We start from the raw sequence: 18560 nt of genomic DNA on the forward strand, positions 1-18560 counted from the left end.
AACTTGCAACTATGATGATTCAAGTTACAACGTTGAATATTTAGGTAATATTTCAAACAAAATTCAATAAATATTGTAACTGTGTAATATTTGAACAAATCTGGAACTATGATGATTCAAGTTGCAATAGAAGCTTGAATATTTAGGTAATAATTCAAACAAAATTCAATAAATATTGTAATAAACTTGGAACTATGATAATTCAAGTTGTAACGTTGAATATTTTGTCAATAATTCAAATAAAATTCAATAAATATTGTAACTGTGTAATATTTGAACAAATCTGGAACTATGATGATTCAAGTTGCAATAGAAGCTTAAATATTTAGGTAATAATTCAAACAAAATTCAATAAATATTGCAACAAACCTGAAACTATGATAATTCAAGTTGCAACGTTGAATATTTTGTCAATAATTCAAATAAAATTCAATAAATATTGTAACAAATTTGGAACTATGATGATTCAAGTTGCAACGTTGAATATTTCGTTAATAATTCAAATAAAATTCAATAAATATTGCAACAAACCTGGAACTATGATAATTCAAGTTGAAATGTTGAATATTTCTTTAATAATTCAAACCAAATTCAATAAATATTGTTACAAACTTGGAACTATGATGATTCAAGTTGCAACGTTGAATATTTAGGTAATAATTCAAACCAAATTCAATAAATATTGCAACAAACCTGGAACTATGATAATTCAAGTTGCAATGTTGAATATTTTGTCAATAATTCAAATAAAATTCAATAAATATTGTTAGAAACTTGGAACTACGATGATTCAAGTTGCAACGTTGAATATTTAGGTAATAATTGAAACAAAATTCAATAAATACTGTTACAAAGTTAGAACTATGATAATTCAAGTTGCAATGTTGAATATTTCGTTAATAATTCAAACAAAATTCAATAAATATTGTTACGAACTTGGAACTATGATGATTTAAGTTGCAATGTTGAATATTTCGTTAATAATTCAAACAAAACTCAATAAATATTGTGACAAACCTGGAACTATGATAATTCAAGTTGCAATAGAAGCTTGAATATTTCGTTAATAATTCAAACAAAATTCAATAAATATTTTAACAAACTTGGAACTATGATGATTCAAGTTGCAACGTTGAATATTTAGGTAATAATTCAAACCAAATTCAATAAATATTGTTACAAACTTGGAACTATGATAATTCAAGTTGCAATAGAACGTTGAATATTTCTTTAATAATTCAAACAAAATTCAACAAATATTGTAACTATGCAACATTTAAACAAACCTGGAACTATGATAACTCAAGTTGCAGCGTTGAATATTTCTTCAATAATTCAAACAAAATTCAATAAATATCGTAACCGTAACATTTTAAAAAACCTGTGACTATGGTGATTCAAGTTGCAACGTTGAATATTTCAGTAATAATTGAAAGAAAATAAATATTATAACTGTGTTTCGATCGTCGTAAAATAAAAGATTCGGTTGGACAGTGGCAGTAACTTGTCGTTCTCACAGAAGTTGTCACTCACCTGATAGAGCACGTCCAGAGAAATTGGGTAAACCATCTGTTCCACGATGACTCTGAGAACCGTGTTCGGGCCCCCTTGGGTCTCCCCTTGCGTCTGAGCCACCTGATTCTGTCCAGGAAGTGCAACCTGGTTGTTCGAGTTCTGCAACAGAGAGGCAAAAGGAAAGTTAGTTTTACGAATAACGATTTCGTTCCTGGGTGTTCTCGATACGCAATTTTGGTCGAAGAATTTGCAATATTTAAATCACGAAACAAAAAGGGAATCAGAGTCGAGAATAATATTCATTTTGTTAATATTTTGTTAACACTTGTAGATTTATAGAACATTACAGGGGGCAGTAATTTTTTAAATATCAATGATTAAAGTTTCATTGTTATCTACGATACAAATACAATTTTAATTCATCAACTGTTGATTACCACCATAGCGTGATGATAGAATAAGAAGGTTCCACCCAGTGGGCCCAAGTTCGATTCCCAATGACCACAAAAGTTTTTCTCCGAATACAAGTAAATTTTAATAACAAAATTCAAGCATAAAACTTACTTAAATCGTGCCATGGTGATAATTGACACTCGATAGATATAAAATTATATTTATAAATAATAATGAAACTTCAATCATATTGATATTTATAATGTTATATTAAATATCATTAACCCGGATAACTGAATCTACAAGTGTTGTGCAAGGTACTAAAATTTCGACAAAATTGTTAGATATTTAATTAAATCACGCGAGTTTAAACACAAATAAGAATACAATTTGACGACTCGTTCTTCCTCCCAACGTCCACAAAGGCTATCAACGACATCCAGTCCTATCTTTGTCATCAGCTGTTGCTGCATAGTAAACTGTGAAAGCAAACTCGAGACCGATTAGCATAAAATGCTAAAGAAACGGGCCGCATTAGAATTTCGGACGCAGATTAAAACGACGGTCGGGAAAGTCTCGGTTCCGGAAGTCGCGCGAAAGAGGAACTTGTTACGGATCGATCTCAACTTTCGTGCAAAGATTCTATTTAATATAATACTAGTAAAACTGTTATATTCCCCTAGAATAGCAGAGGTTTAAGAAATCATTTTTATATTAAAATTTTTAGTTATAGGATTCCCTTGGAAATAGAATTTTTAATAAAAATTCTATTATCTCTGGAATCGTAATATTTTACATATTACTTTCAAGGTACACGAATTTTATAATTTAATACCTGTCATCGTCGTGTATCATTTCGTGCAAAAATAAATATTTTTCAGCAGCATCCCGTCGATAAACAATCCCAGATCGATCCAGAGAAATAAAGTGTATATGTCACAAGCTGTACACAGCATTTTTCATCCACTTTGTGGATGATATTAGATTCAAAACCAGAATATTACGAATTATTTGCAGTAGTTTCGTTTTGACAAATCTGAGTGAGATAACGATGCAATTAAAACAAATACGCGTCCATTTTTTCGCATTATTTCGGCGAAAAATTCCGGCGTCGAATCACAGAATTACATTCGTTATTCTTATACTCGTTAATTTAAAGCGTATTGCAAACAATTAAAACAGTTACATCGAATTATACGATTTTTTTTAGACATTTTATGAAATTAATTTCAAATTTTTTTTATTTTTAATCAAAGAATTCGAAAGTTTTTTAACGTGGAATAATTTTGACAATTGTTAGTCAATTAAAACAGTTACGTCGAGCCATCGAATTGTTTTTAATAGAAACATACGATTTTTTTTTAGACATTTTATGAAATTTCGTAAGAAATATTCAAATTTTTTTTGTTTTATTTTTGATCAAAGAAGAAGTTTTTTAACGTGGAATAATTTTGGCAATTGTTTGTTACTTGTAACTAAAATGGGAATAGGTCGTGAGGATTATATTTTAAGAAAGAAGTCACGGAATATCTGCGTTTTATTATTGAACTTCATTCTACTCTTTGGTACTGAATTATCCATAATTTTGTGTCACTTTCGACATACTTCGACGAGTCGAGTGCCATATACCCGTCGCTCATTCTAATTTTATACGAATGGCCTACGTGACCACGAGCCAGGGTCCATATTTCGCTACATGGACCTGGCCAACTTCGAAAGTGAATTAAATTTGTCCTAAAAAGATATCCATCGAAAATTCTGTCTCATTAATATCCTGATCCAGTCATTCTTTAATGCAATCTTTGTGAATTAAATACGTTTCTTGTATACTTTACACAAAGAATTTTTAAAGGAAACAGTATTCATAAAAATTTAGGCACCTACCCCCTGTCGATTTTCCTTAAAAATTCGTTTTTGATTTTTAGTAATTTTGTTTGACGCCCTATAGAAAAGTTGTCTAATACTTTTTTGTAGGTATACATGAGCTCTACTTCCTCCCAAAATTTCATTGTAATATATTCAGTATTGTAGGAGTTATGGTCGTTGGAAAATTGAACCATTTTTATGGAGATTTTCTCATTTTGCGGGGTCAAGGATCAACTTTTCGAATATTTTTAGAATTTCTACATATTCTCCATCAAAATACGCGTAATTTGCTTTTTTAAACATTAAAATCGTTCAATCCGTTCAGGAGTTATGACATTTTAAAGATTTTCATGAAATTTCAGTGAAACATATCGATGGTATGGTCAGACATTATATTTTCGGAAAAGAATTTTTTTCTCGAAAGTGCGTAGGATTTCGAGGGTATGTGTAATGACCAAAAACGATTGTAATTTACTCCCTCAACCAAAAATAATTTTTCCAGAACGATTTGAAAAATTTTTTTTTCGTCTTTAAGCACCTAATTAGATTTTCGATAAGGAATTTTTTTCTCGAAAGTGCGTAGGATTTCGGGAGTTTGTGTAATGACCAAAAATGATTGTAATTTACTCCCTCAACCAAAAATAATTTTTCCAGAACGATTTGAAAAATTTTTTTTTCGTTTTTAGGCACCTAATTAGATTTTCGATAAGGAATTTTTTTCTCGAAAGTGCGTAGGATTTTGGGGATATGTGTAATGACCAAAAATGATTGTAATTTACCCCCTCAATCGAAAATAATTTTTTTAGAACGATTTGAAAAATTTTTTTTTCATTGAATAATTTCAACACCTTCTCGAATTTTTTTCTCGAAAGTGAGTAGGATTTCGAGGGTATGTGTAATGACCAAAAATGATTATAATTTACCCCCTCAATCGAAAATAATTTTTTTAGAACGATTTGAAAAATTTTTTTTTCATTGAATAATTTCAACACCTTCTCGAATTTTTTTCTCAAAAGTGGGTAGGATTTCGAGGGTATGTGTAATGACCAAAAATAATTGTAATTTACCCCCTCAACCGAAAATAATTTTTCCAGAACGATTTGAAAAATTTTTTTTTTGTCTTCAGGCACCTAATTAGACCTTTATAGATCAAGACATTTTTTTCTTATTATGTATTTAGATTACTCTGTTGTGTGACAAATTAGAGAAAATTAAAATTGTTGAAGTGAATAATAATATAAAAAATTTGATAATGAGACAAATATTGAATTTGAGATAAGTATTCATTGATAAAATCATTTTTGTCTTATTATGTATTTAGATTGTTGTGTGACAAACTAGGGAAAATTGAAATTATTAAATAATAATATAAGAAATTTGATAATGAGACAAATATTGAATTTGAGATAAGTATTTATTGATAAAATCATTTTTGTCTTATTACGTATTTAGATTGTTGTGTGACAAACTAGGGAAAATTAAGATTATTAAATAATAATATAAGAAATTTGATAATGAGACAAATATTGAATTTGAGATAAGTATAACGTAATAAATGCGTACCCCGACAAAATTTAATTTAATTCGTTTGGAGGAGGAAAAGTTTCGTAAAATAGCTTTCGCCATCGTGAAAGGTTTTGATCTATTAAGCGGGGACCCCTGGATCGATCGTCGCGACGCAAAGTGGCCGATTGAATTTCAATATTAATCGAACAGTTAGCGAACGTTGTTTCGACGCGGACGTTCATTCGGCCTATTAAAAATGCAACGGGTCAAAATTGGCTCTCGCCAGAGAAAACAATACCATTAAACGTCGCTCTATGTTCCTCTCCTCTTTCGACGTTGCAGCGCGTTGAAAAAACACAATTTTCACGTTTGCAAAAGGGTTTAGTTGCAAGTTGTTTAGAAAGAAAGTTGACACGCGTGAATACGCATCTTGCGATAGAAACAATATTTTTTTTTTCCTTCTATATTTCACGATAGACCCACGTTAATTACATAAAAAATTTCAATTAGTACTTTATTTTAATTTGACATAAAAAATGATTTTATTAATGCATCAATTTATTTCTCGAGGCGACTGTATCTTTTACAAAAACTCTTTTCATTATGTTCTTTTTGGTTCTATATTTCATAATACATCTCCACATTAATTATATACAAAATATCAATTAGTATGATTCTGTATTTTAGCTTGACATAATACAAAATCATTTTCTTTTGCTTCTATATTTCATGGTACTCTTCCACACTAATTATATATAAAAATCTCAATTAGTATTTCAGTTTGACATAATAAAAATTGGTTTTTATATACTGTAAAATTATTATCAATAATTAAAAATTCTAAATGTCAATTAATACAGTATAAAATGGTAATAATTTTCTTTCTATCAACATTGAATACCTATGCTTTTCTAAATACATTCTCATCGTCCAAATACTTCAAAATTTCAGCTTGAAAATGAATTATTTCAACTCCAAAGTGAAAGTCTCATCACCCTCACACGAACTACATAATTTTCCTTCGATTACGAATAACTTTAAAAATATTTTAACCGAATTATACTTCTTTTGCAAGTAAAAATTTAAAGCAAACTTCTCTTGCGCGATGTACCCGTGTAACTGAAGCTCTCAGTGTTATCAGCTGATGCAAAGAGCTTCTTTCATCTCGAAACGCACTCCCATCATGATTTTCTTATACTTGGGCGTGTTTGCAAGTTTTTTCCCCGTCGCTGGCTCGTTGAAGACGCCTTAATTGTCGCGTAACGCGCGGATAATAATTTTTAGGGTGTCCCTTCTCCGCGGCAGTATTTTTTACGGTTCGCCGCTATATCGCAAAATATTCAGCCACTGCCAGGGCCGTAAACCCGACGGGATAACGGCGCTCTAAAAAGCTTCCAGCGTTTTCTAAAAGCCGGCTGAAAGTTGAATCGGCCAAGGAAACCGGTGCTTTCGAAACATTTGTCGTTTGTCATTTCCTCGCTTTACGGCCGCCAACGAAAGTGTATTGCGCCTGATGATCATTCAACGCAGAAAGGTTCTAGCTTTAACGAGACCTTAAACTCGAAATCTTAACGTTTCTTTACGCGTTCCACTTTTCTATACGCTTCCATTTTGTTTTCATCGTAATCTTCCCCGAGGATGCTTCTCTAATTATTATAGATACACAGTCAGGGGAGAAAATTTTAGTAGATTGTGTTGGAAAACGAACGCAGTAAGTCAGGAATTTTTTCTAATTAATTAACACTTTTTTAATTTCTTGTTTACATATTTACAATCGCGTTTCTGTTTATATTGACACGCAAGGTTCCATTATAAATGATTGAATAGAACGTTTAGGTTATTTTGTAGATGGGTTTGTTGGAGTCCAACGAAAGGAAGAATATAGAGGGTGTTTTTTTTCGTCGAAAAATTTAGGCACCTACCCCTTGTCGATTTTTCTTGAAACTTCGTTTTTCATTTTTAGTAATTTTGTTTGATGCCCTATAGAAAAGTTGTCTAATACTTTTTTGTAGGTGCCCATGAGCTCTACTTGAGAAAAAAGTTTCATTGAAATATATTCACTATTGTAAGAGTTATGGCTATTTGAAAATTGGACTATTTTTATGGGGTTTTTCTCATTTTTTGGGGTCAAGGATCAACTTTTCGAATATTTTTAGAATTTCTACATATTCTCCATCAAAATACGCGTAGTTTGGCTTTTTAAACGTTAAAATCGTCCAATCCGTTCAAAAGTTATGATGTTTTAAAGATTTTCATGAAATTTCAGTGAAACATATCGATGGTATGGTCAGACATATTTTCGGAAAAGAATTTTTTTCTCGAAAGTGCGTAGGATTTCGGGGGTATGTGTAATGACCAAAAATGATTCTAATAAACCTCTCTGATTAAAAATAATTTTTTTAGAACGATTTGGAAAATTTTTTTTTCGTCGAAAAATTTCAGCACCTACTTGATTTTTTTTCTCGAAAGGGGGTAGGATTTCAGGGGTATGTGTAATGATCAAAAATGATTCTAATAATCCTCTCTGACTAAAAAAAATTTTTTTGGAACGATTTGAAAATTTTTTTTTTCCACGAAAAATTTCACACCTACTCGAATTTTTTTCTCAAAAGTGAGTTGGATTTGAGGGGTATGTCTAATGACCAAAAATGATTGCAATTTACCCCTGCAACTAAAAATAATTTTTTCAAAACGATTTGAAATTTTTTTTCTTCGTCGAAAAATTTAGGCACCTACCCCCCCTTGTCGATTTTTCTTAAAAATTAGTTTCTCATTTTTAATACTTTTATTTGACGCCCTACAGAAAAGTTGTCTAATACTTTTTTGTAAGTACCCATGAGCTCTACTTCAGAAAAAAGTTTCATTGAAATAGATTCATAATTGTAAGAGTTATGGCTGTTTGAAAATTGAACCACTTTTATGGGATTTTTCCCATTTTTCGGGGTCAAGAATCAACTTTTCGGATATTTTTAGAATTTCTACATATTCTCCATCAAAATACGCGTAGTTTGGCTTTTTAAACATTAAAATCGTCCCATCCGTTTAGGAGTTAGGACATTTTAAAGATTTTCATGAACTTTCAGGGAAGCCATTTTGGCCTCAGGTTAGATTTTCGGTAAGGAATTTTTTTCTCGAAAATGATTAGGATTTCGAGGGTATGTCTATTCACCAAAAATGATTGTAATCGACCCCTGCAACTAAAAATAATTTTATTAGAATGATTTGGAAATTTTTAATTTTTTCGAAAACTTTGTCCACCTTTCTGAATTTTTTTCTCGAAAGTGCGTAAAATTTCGGTTGTATGTCTATTGACCAAAAATGATTGTAATTGACTCCCCTAGCTAAAAATAATTTTTTTATAACAATTAAAAATTTTTTAATTTAATTTTTCAAAAACTTTTTAACGAAGTCTCAATCAACAAATTGATATTCTTGATCTTCGTCTTATTTTTCCATCTAAAATCTCCCATTAAAATTTTTCCCATAGGTGGCCAAACACCCATAGAAATATATAGTACAAACTTTGTAGTTTGTTCATTCTGTAATTGGATGTTGAATAAAACATTCCTTGTAATAATATTCCATGTTAATTAACACTACATTTACTGAAGTGAACCAATTCCATTCATACAACAAAATTGAAGCTTTTTACAAAAAAAAAGAAATAATACCAAATCAATTTAAATAAAAGATTATTAAAAACATTTTTCACATGTAAACTCTATTTTTGAAATACATTTTTATTAAACTTACCACAAAGGCTGTTCCATTAAATAATAATTGAAATTCACAATTTTTTCGTTACATAAATTCCCCTTGGACCAAATCATTTTACGAAAAATTGATTTTACAAAATTCCATTATTCCTCTAAAAACTCGCGATGTACACATCGAAACGATGAAAGAGGCGAGTAGAATAAATGAAAAACCACAAAACTAATGCTCGTATTTAAAAAATTAATCAAATTTACAAATGACTCGAGTCATTTGTCGACTGAGTCGATAAATCTGGCGTTGAACGTGCAGAAAACGAGTCGACTGTTCTTCTCGCGTGTAATAAGGATGTTAGACGACGACGATGCTCGAAAAGAAAATGGCTGAGGGGGATGCACGCGCTCGTACGCTAAAAACATCGAGCGATTGTTTAATTTAATAACTGGGGAGGGGACACAACGTTGGCAGCTGTTGTTTCATTGCAGTGGCTGCTCCGAAACTTGCTGAAACTACTTTCCGGCACGTATGCTCGAATCCATTAGCCGGAAACTTCCAGCGAGTAAAACTTGAACGTGTTCAGCGGCGTAAGCAGTGCCGGATGGATTGCAGAAACAGTAAACTTTGCGATGTATTGTGTTAGCTGGGAGTAAGTTGTAACGTTACCTCGCGACGATTCTTACAGAGGGGGGCGGGAGGGTACAAAGGGGCCCGGAAATTGCTCGTAATGACCGTGTAATTGTCGAGCCCGTAAATCCACCGAATTGTCTTCCGCGAATCGCCGCCATTGAAAGACACATCGACGATCATTGTTTAACGAAATTAATCCAAGTTTAACGAGATTCGTAATTAAGATTTAAAATTTGTTTCTGAAGAGGGAAATATTAAGCTTGCAATATGGATTAATTTTGTTCTTGGGAATGTTACAATCGTTTAGAGGGAATATGTGGAAAATTTTTGTATTTTGTTATTGTGTATCATGTAGAATAATTTTTGAATTCTTTATGTCAGGTTTGAAAATCGTGATACACTTGTGTTCGAGTCTTGTATATTGAAATTAATATGTTTTTAAAATTTACTAGGTATTTGTATAATAAATTTATTCTTTTTCGTGGCCATTGCTTCTGTAAATAAATTTAAATAAAATTAAATTGAAAAATTATTTGGAAATAGTATATACTTTTGAAACATTAATTAGAATTAAATAGTATACATTTGAACATTTTATTTGTAATTAAATAATTTATAATAAAATAGTATACGTTTGAAAAATTGTTTGGAATTAAATAGTATATACATTTGAAACATTAATTAGAATTAAATAGTATACATTTGAACATTTTATTTGTAATTAAATAATTTACAATAAAATAGTATATGTTTGAAAAATTATTTGGAATTAAATAGTATACATTTGAACATTTTATTTGTAATTAAATAATTTACAATAAAATAGTATACGTTTGAAAAATTGTTTGGAATTAAATAGTATATACATTTGAAACATTAATTAGAATTAAATGGTATACATTTGAAAATTTTATTTGTAATTAAATAATCTACAATAAAATACGTTTGAAAAATTGTTTGGAATGAAATTGTAAGTCAAAATGGTTAAAAACATTTATAACAAGTAATTTTAGTAAAAAGTTTTTGATTTTAGGGTTTGAAAATCATGACACAATTGTCATCGAGTCTTCTATATTACTATCAACATGTTTTTACAATTTATGAGATATTTGTAAAATAAATCTATTCTTTTTCGTGGTCATTGCTTCTACAAACAAATTTAAATAAAATTAAATTGATGATTGAAAAATTATTTGGAAATAGTATATATATTTGAAACATTAATTAGAATTAAATAGTATACATTTGAACATTATATTTGTAATTAAATAATCTACAATAAAATAGTATATGTTTGAAAAATTATTTGGAATTAAATAGTATATACATTTGAAACATTAATTAGAATTAAATAGTATACGTTTGAAAATTTATTTGGAATTAAATAGTATATATTTGAAAACTTTATTTGTAATTAAATAATCTATAATAAAATAGTATATGTTTGAAAAATAATTTGGAATTAAATAGTATATACATTTGAAACATTAATTAGAATTAAATGGCATACATTTGAAAATTTTATTTGTAATTAAATAATCTACAATAAAATACGTTTGAAAAATTGTTTGGAATGAAATTGTAAGTCAAAATGGTTAAAAACATTTATAACAAGTAATTTTAATAAAAAGTTTTTGATTTTAGGGTTTGAAAATCATGACACAATTGTCATCGAGTCTTCTATATTAAAATTAACATGTTTTTAAAATTTATGAAGTATTTCTAAAATAAATTTATTCTTTTTCGTGGTCATTGCTTCTACAAACAAATTTAAATAAAATTAAATTGATGATTGAAAAATTATTTGGAAATAGTATATATATTTGAAACATTAATTAGAATTAAATAGTATACATTTGAAAATTTTATTTGTAATTAAATAATCTACAATAAAATAGTATACGTTTGAAAAATTATTTGGAATTAAATAGTACATAAAGGGGCTAAAATAAAATAAAAAAATTACTTTTATATTCGTCAAGTTGGAACTGAAATTTTCTCGTTTAGAATTAAGAATAAATTATTCTGTACAATCATACATTATTATTAGCCTGATTTTCGAAAGATTGAAATATTGAAAGTTAAAAAAATGTTGAAAATTTAGAAGACCTTATCTATTAAAGAGAAATAATTAAATTAAATAATATTGAATAGTAATAGACAGGAGTATAGACATGAATAGTATTGAATAATTAAATTAAATAGTATTAAATAATACAAGTTTAAAAATTTATTTGGAGTTAAATAATCTACATTTGAAAATTGATTTCGAATTAAATAGTGTAGATTCGAAAATTTATTTGGAGTGAAATAATCTACATTTGTGAAATCAATTTCAAGTAATATAATATTCAAAAAATTATTTAGAATTAAATAGTACACGAAGGGGTTGAAATAAAAAAAGACTTAAAATCGTCACGTTGTACCTGGGAGTTTTCTATTCACAATTAAAAATAAATTAGATAGACACATTATTAGCCTGATCTTCGAAAGATTGAAATATTAAAATTTAAAAAAATGCAGAAAATTTAGAAGACCTTATCTATTAAAAAGAAATAATTAAATTAAATAGTATTAAATAGTACAAGTTTAAAAATTTATTTGTAGTTAAATAATCTACATTTGTGAAATCAATTTCAAGTAAAATAATATTCAAAAAATTATTTGGAATTAAATAGTACACGAAGGGGTTGAAATAAAAAAAGACTAAAAATGGTCACGTTGTACCTGGGATTTTTTTGTTTAAAATTAAGAATAAACTAGAACGACACATTATTAGCCTGATCTTCGAAAGATTGAAATATTAAAATTTAAAAAAATGCAGAAAATTTAGAAGACCTTATCTATTAAAGAGAAATAATTAAATTAAATAATACTAAATAGTGATAGACAGGAGTATAGACATAAATAATATTGAATAATTAAATTAAATAGTATTAAATAGTACAAGTTTAAAAATTTATTTGTAGTTAAATAATCTACATTTGTGAAATCAATTTCAAGTAAAATAATATTCAAAAAATTATTAGGAATTAAATAGTACACGAAGGGGTCGAAATAAAAAAAGACTTAAAATCGTCACGTTGTACCTGGGATTTTTTTGTTTAAAATTAAGAATAAACTAGATAGACACATCATTATTAGTCTGATCTTCGAATGGTTGAAATATTAAAATTGAAAAAAATGCAGAAAATTTAGAAGGCCTTATCTATTAAAAAGAAATAATTAAATTAAATAATACTAAATAGTGATAGACAGGAGTATAGACATAAATAATATTGAATAATTAAATTAAATAGTATTAAATAGTACAAGTTTAAAAATTTATTTGGAGTGAAATAATCTACATTTGTGAAATCAATTTCAAGTAATATAATATTCAAAAAATTATTAGGAATTAAATAGTACATGCAGGGTTTGAAATAAAAAAAGACTTAAAATCGTCACGTTGTACCTGGGATTTTTTTGTTTAAAATTAAGGATAAATTAAATAGAATGACACATTATTAGTCTGATCTTCGAAAGATTGAAATATTAAAATTTAAAAAAATGCAGAAAATTTCGAAGACCTTATCTATTAAAAAGAAATAATTAAATTAAATAGTATTAAATAGTACAAGTTTAAAAATTTATTTGTAGTTAAATAATCTACATTTGTGAAATCAATTTCAAGTAATATAATATTCAAAAAATTATTAGGAATTAAATAGTACATGCAGGGTTTGAAATAAAAAATGACTCAAAATCGTCACGTTGTACCTGGGATTTTTTTGTTCACAATTAAAAATAAATTAGAACGACACATTATTAGTCTGATCTTCGAAAGATTGAAATAATAAAATTTAAAAAAATGCAGAAAATTTAGAAGACCTTATCTATTAAAGAGAAATAATTAAATTAAATAATACTAAATAGTGATAGACAGGAGTATAGACATAAATAATATTGAATAATTAAATTAAATAGTATTAAATAGTACAAGTTTAAAAATTTATTTCTAGTTAAATAATCTACATTTGTGAAATCAATTTCAAGTAATATAATATTCAAAAAATTATTTGGAATTAAATAGTACACGAAGGGGTTGAAATAAAAAAAGACTCAAAATCGTCACGTTGTACCTGGGATTTTTTTGTTTAAAATTAAGAATAAACTAGATGGACACATCATTATTAGCTTGATCTTCGAATGGTTGAAATATTGAAATTTTAAAAAGTGCAGAGAATTTAGGCGACCCCCTATTGTGTATGTATTAAGAAATAATTCATGAAGTTTGGTAAAAGGCTGAGTGGAGTTTATTGCTTTGACTATGCACTTGCCCGAGGCGGTTTTCAAGAGGCGAAACACCCGTTCCAAGGGGTTTCTATCCCCCTTTCCGATGGTTCGCCCTCGAACTAACCGTAACGTAAGTACTGGGCCTGAGAACATTACCATAAGCTACTTGTTGCTACTGATAGTCTCCCTGTCTGGCTTTTACTTGCCCACAGTGGGTCATGAAAGTAGTTCTGCCAGTCTCTCTGCTAACGATAACGATAAACTTCTGTGGAATATCGACTACCCGAAATTTCGTCAATGGAATCATAGTTCTCGCTCATTGTGGTCGTAACATTTCCAAAACACGGGTTCGATTCGAGAACAGCTGAAATCGTCGAATTTATGGAACCTTTGATACCAAAGAATTATTAAAAATCGTGAATTTACTCGTTTAATAAATTTACAGTGTACGAAAAAAGAGTTCACGAAAATTTAGAAATTTATAACAAATACAACCCTCCAGATTTATGAAATGTAAATCTATATTCTCCCTATTGTGTCGTACGAGAGTTTTCATAATTTCATTTCACGGAATTTATTCTTTTGTTTATAAATGGTTTATGATAAATTGAGCGAACAATGCGCCAGCGACGCGTGGCGAATAATAAATTTAATTTTTGAACTTTCTAAATTTAAATCGCCATTAATTGCTGGATCGAGAGGAAGGGTTTCGGTTTGCTCTTTTTTCGATTTACCTTTTGACAAATTTCCACGTACGCGAACGCGTGGAATTTCAGCGTAATGGCGGCGACGGACACTTCCCTTACGTTCTGGAATAAGGATACGTAGAATTTAAAAAGTTCAGAAGCTCGGGAAAACGCGAGACGTGAAATGCAGAAACGAGGCGAAACCGGGGATTTAGGAAATACAGGAACATGTAAAAATGGTAGAACCGGAGAAACGTTGAGACGCGTAAAAGCGTAAGATTTACGGAAGTACCGGAATATGGAGAAATATGAAGACGCGGAGCACTGCAGTTACAGACAAGCGTACAATTTGGGGGGGAAAATTGGAATTTACCCGGGAAAGTCAGAAAAATTATTAGCTGGCGTAAGAGTTCACAGAAACAATTTTCATGGATTCGTTTTAGAGGCAGACTCATGTAAAATGAGACAATTTTCTTGGAGCGTAACGGTTTCATGAAACTTTTCACATTCCATTCATCTAGAATAAAAAATCGAACGATATTTTGTTCATAATAATACTACGCGACGTATGAAGTAACAATGATTATTTAAACAATGTTTATTGTATAGTTAAATTTGAAATTTACTGCAAGAATCATTTTCTTGTCCACCTAGTCTCTGTTAATTTTTCTTGAAAATACGTTTTTTATTTTTAATATGTTTGTTTAACGCTGTACGGGAATATTGTTTAGTACTTTTTTGTAGGTACCCATGAGCTCTACTTCCACATTAAATTACATTGAAATATACTCATAATTGTAGGAGTTATGGCTGTTTGAAAATTGGACCCTTTTTTAAGGGGTTTTTCTCATTTTTCGAGGTCAAGAATCAACTTTTCGAATATTTTTAGAATTTCTACATATTCTCCATCAAAATACGCGTAATATGGCTTTTTAAACATTAAAATCCTCCAATCCGTTCAGAAGTTATGATATTTTAAAGATTTGCAAAAAAATTCATATTTCTTGCTTTATCTTAGATTTTCGGTAAGGAATTTTTTTCTCGAAAATGGATAGAATTTCGAGGGTATGTCTAATGACCAAAAATGATTATAATTGATCCTCATAACCGAAAATAATTTTTTCAGAACGATTTGAAAACTTTTTTTTTCGTCGAAAAATTTAGGCACCTACCCCCTGTCGATTTTTCTTAAAAATTCCTTTTTCATTTTTAGTAATTTTGTTTGATGCCCTACAGAAAAGTTGTCTAATACTTTTTTGTAGGTACTCATGAGCTCTACTTCCATATTAAATTTCATTGAAATATATTCAGTATTGTGAGAGTTATGGCTATTTGAAAATTGGACCCTTTTTTAAGGGGTTTTTCTCATTTTTCGAGGTCAAGAATCAACTTTTCGAATATTTTTAGAATTTCTACATATTCTCCATCAAAATACGCGTAATTTGGCTCTTTGAACATTAAAATCGTCCAATCCGTTCAGAAGTTATGATATTTTAAAGATTTGCAAGAAAATTCATATTTCTCGCTTTACCTTAGATTTTCGGTAAGGAATTTTTTTCTCCAAAATGGATAGAATTTCGAGGGTATGTCTAATGACCAAAAATGATTATAATTGATCCTCACAACCGAAAATAATTTTTTCAGAACGATTTGAAAACTTTTTTTTTCGTCGAAAAATTTAGGCACCCACCCCCTGTCGATTTTTCTTAAAAATTCCTTTTTCATTTTTAGTAATTTTGTTTAATGCCCTACAGAAAAGTTGTCTAATACTTTTTTGTAGGTACTCATGAGCTCTACTTCCAAATTAAATTTCATTGAAATATATTCAGTATTGTGAGAGTTATGGCTATTTGAAAATTGGACCCTTTTTTAAGGGGTTTTTCTCATTTTTCGAGGTCAAGAATCAACTTTTCGAATATTTTTAGAATTTCTACATATTCTCCATCAAAATACACGTAATTTGGCTTTTCAAACATTAAAATCCTCCAATCCGTTCAGAAGTTATGATATTTTAAAAATTTGCAAGAAAATTCATATTTCTCGCTTTATCTTAGATTTTCGGTAAGGAATTTTTTTCTCGAAAATGGATAGAATTTCGAGGGTATGTCTAATGACCAAAAATGATTATAATTGATCCTCACAACCGAAAATAATTTTTTCAGAACGATTTGAAAACTTTTTTTTTCGTCGAAAAATTTAGGCACCCACCCCCTGTCGATTTTTCTTAAAAATTCCTTTTTCATTTTTAGTAATTTTGTTTAATGCCCTACAGAAAAGTTGTCTAATACTTTTTTGTAGGTACTCATGAGCTCTACTTCCAAATTAAATTTCATTGAAATATATTCAGTATTGTGAGAGTTATGGCTATTTGAAAATTGGACCCTTTTTTAAGGGGTTTTTCTCATTTTTCGAGGTCAAGAATCAACTTTTCGAATATTTTTAGAATTTCTACATATTCTCCATCAAAATACGCGTAATTTGGCTTTTTAAACATTAAAATCCTCCAATCCGTTCAGAAGTTATGATATTTTAAAGATTTGCAAGAAAATTCATATTTCTCGTTTTACCTTAGATTTTCGGTAAGGAATTTTTTTCTCGAAAATGGATAGAATTTCGAAGGTATGTCTAATGACCAAAAATGGTTATAATTGATCCTAGTAACTAAAAATAATTTTTCCAGACCGATTTGAAATTTTTTTCACAGAAAAATTTAAGGAGAATAGATTTACGCCTGGTCGGACATTATATTTTCCGAAAGGAATTTTTTTCTCGAAACTGGGTAAGATTTCGGAAGTATGTCTAATGACCAAAAATGATTATAATTGACCCTCACAACCGAAAATAATTTTTTCAGAATGATTTGAAATATTTTAATTCAATTTTTTTAATTACTTTTTAACGAAGTCTCAATCGAGAAATTGATATTCTTGATTTTCGTCTTATTTTGGCCTCTAGAATCTTAAAATTTTTCCCAGGGGGTGGTCGAACACCCTCTGTAATGGAATTTTATGTAAACCTCTTTTTTTCTTTGATAAAATCACTATATCGTCGCTAAAAAACACTGTTTCTTAAAACGTTGAAAATTTCAAATTTCTGTTTACCCACTAATAAACTTGGAGATTGTCCTGTACACACTATTATTTATCTCTAGTTATTTCTTTTTATTATTACACTGCCAAATTTGCAATCAATTCCATTTTTAATATATATAACAAGGAAGCTGATTGGAAAAATACGGAGAAACTGTGATGGTTCGTTATTTTTAGGATCTTCAAGACTTTAAAAATGCTACTAAATAACAAGTTCTTCGTCCAACTATTGAATTATTCTATTCGTTATAATTTATAGAAATATCGATATTCCCAGATAAAGAAATCTGCTGCGACAGTGAACGGCGTTAACTTTTTCTATTAAGGTTTCTCGGCGGATTTCGCAATCGTTGGACCGTGGAATCCGTAACAACGAGCCGCGATAAAATTTATATTTCATTATTAGGGTAGCTAATAGATTTCTGTTACGTTTATAAAGTTTCGTTCAAGTTAAACAGCCATCGTTCTTAATAATTGCTCGTAATGAAAAGAAATTCTGCTGGAAGTTCCAAGGGCCGAAATAAAAAGAGGAATACAAAGGGAAACTCGGTTAAGCGAAGAATATTAATATTTCTTCGAATATTCCTGCCACGTTTCCAGGAATATTCTTATTCCCGGTGCTTTCCCCTCCACCCCCCCTGCGCGGAAAGAACCATAAAAATTTCTGACAAACTCGTCTATAAGTTTCCCTTTTAAAGCGAGATCAAAAAACTACCCTAACAAATTTCAAACTATTTAAGAATTTACGACCACGAGTTCCCCTTTATTACCTGATTATAAGAGAAACTAGAAAAAAAATGAAAAACTTTTATTTCGAGAACGTTTCGAGCTGCTTCTGATTTCGACGTTTCCAGGTAGTTTCTTTCCGTGTTATTTCATTTAACAGTAG

At 29.3% G+C, this 18560-nt stretch overlaps 1 protein-coding gene across 14 annotated transcripts in view; it reads right to left on the reverse strand.

Annotated features, from left to right (window-relative positions):
• Heph (polypyrimidine tract-binding protein 1 heph) overlaps nucleotides 1-18560 on the reverse strand; it is a 710257-nt gene that overhangs the window by 75890 nt on the left and 615807 nt on the right. For all 14 annotated transcript variants that reach the window (XM_076780654.1, XM_076780652.1, XM_076780641.1 and 11 more), the window contains one exon: nucleotides 1534-1674. In XM_076780654.1, the coding sequence (XP_076636769.1) occupies nucleotides 1534-1674 (141 nt within the window). The remainder of the gene's footprint in view (nucleotides 1-1533; nucleotides 1675-18560) is intronic.

This window comes from Colletes latitarsis, chromosome 13 (genome assembly GCF_051014445.1).
Source record: "Colletes latitarsis isolate SP2378_abdomen chromosome 13, iyColLati1, whole genome shotgun sequence".
NCBI classification, from domain to species: domain Eukaryota; kingdom Metazoa; phylum Arthropoda; class Insecta; order Hymenoptera; family Colletidae; genus Colletes; species Colletes latitarsis.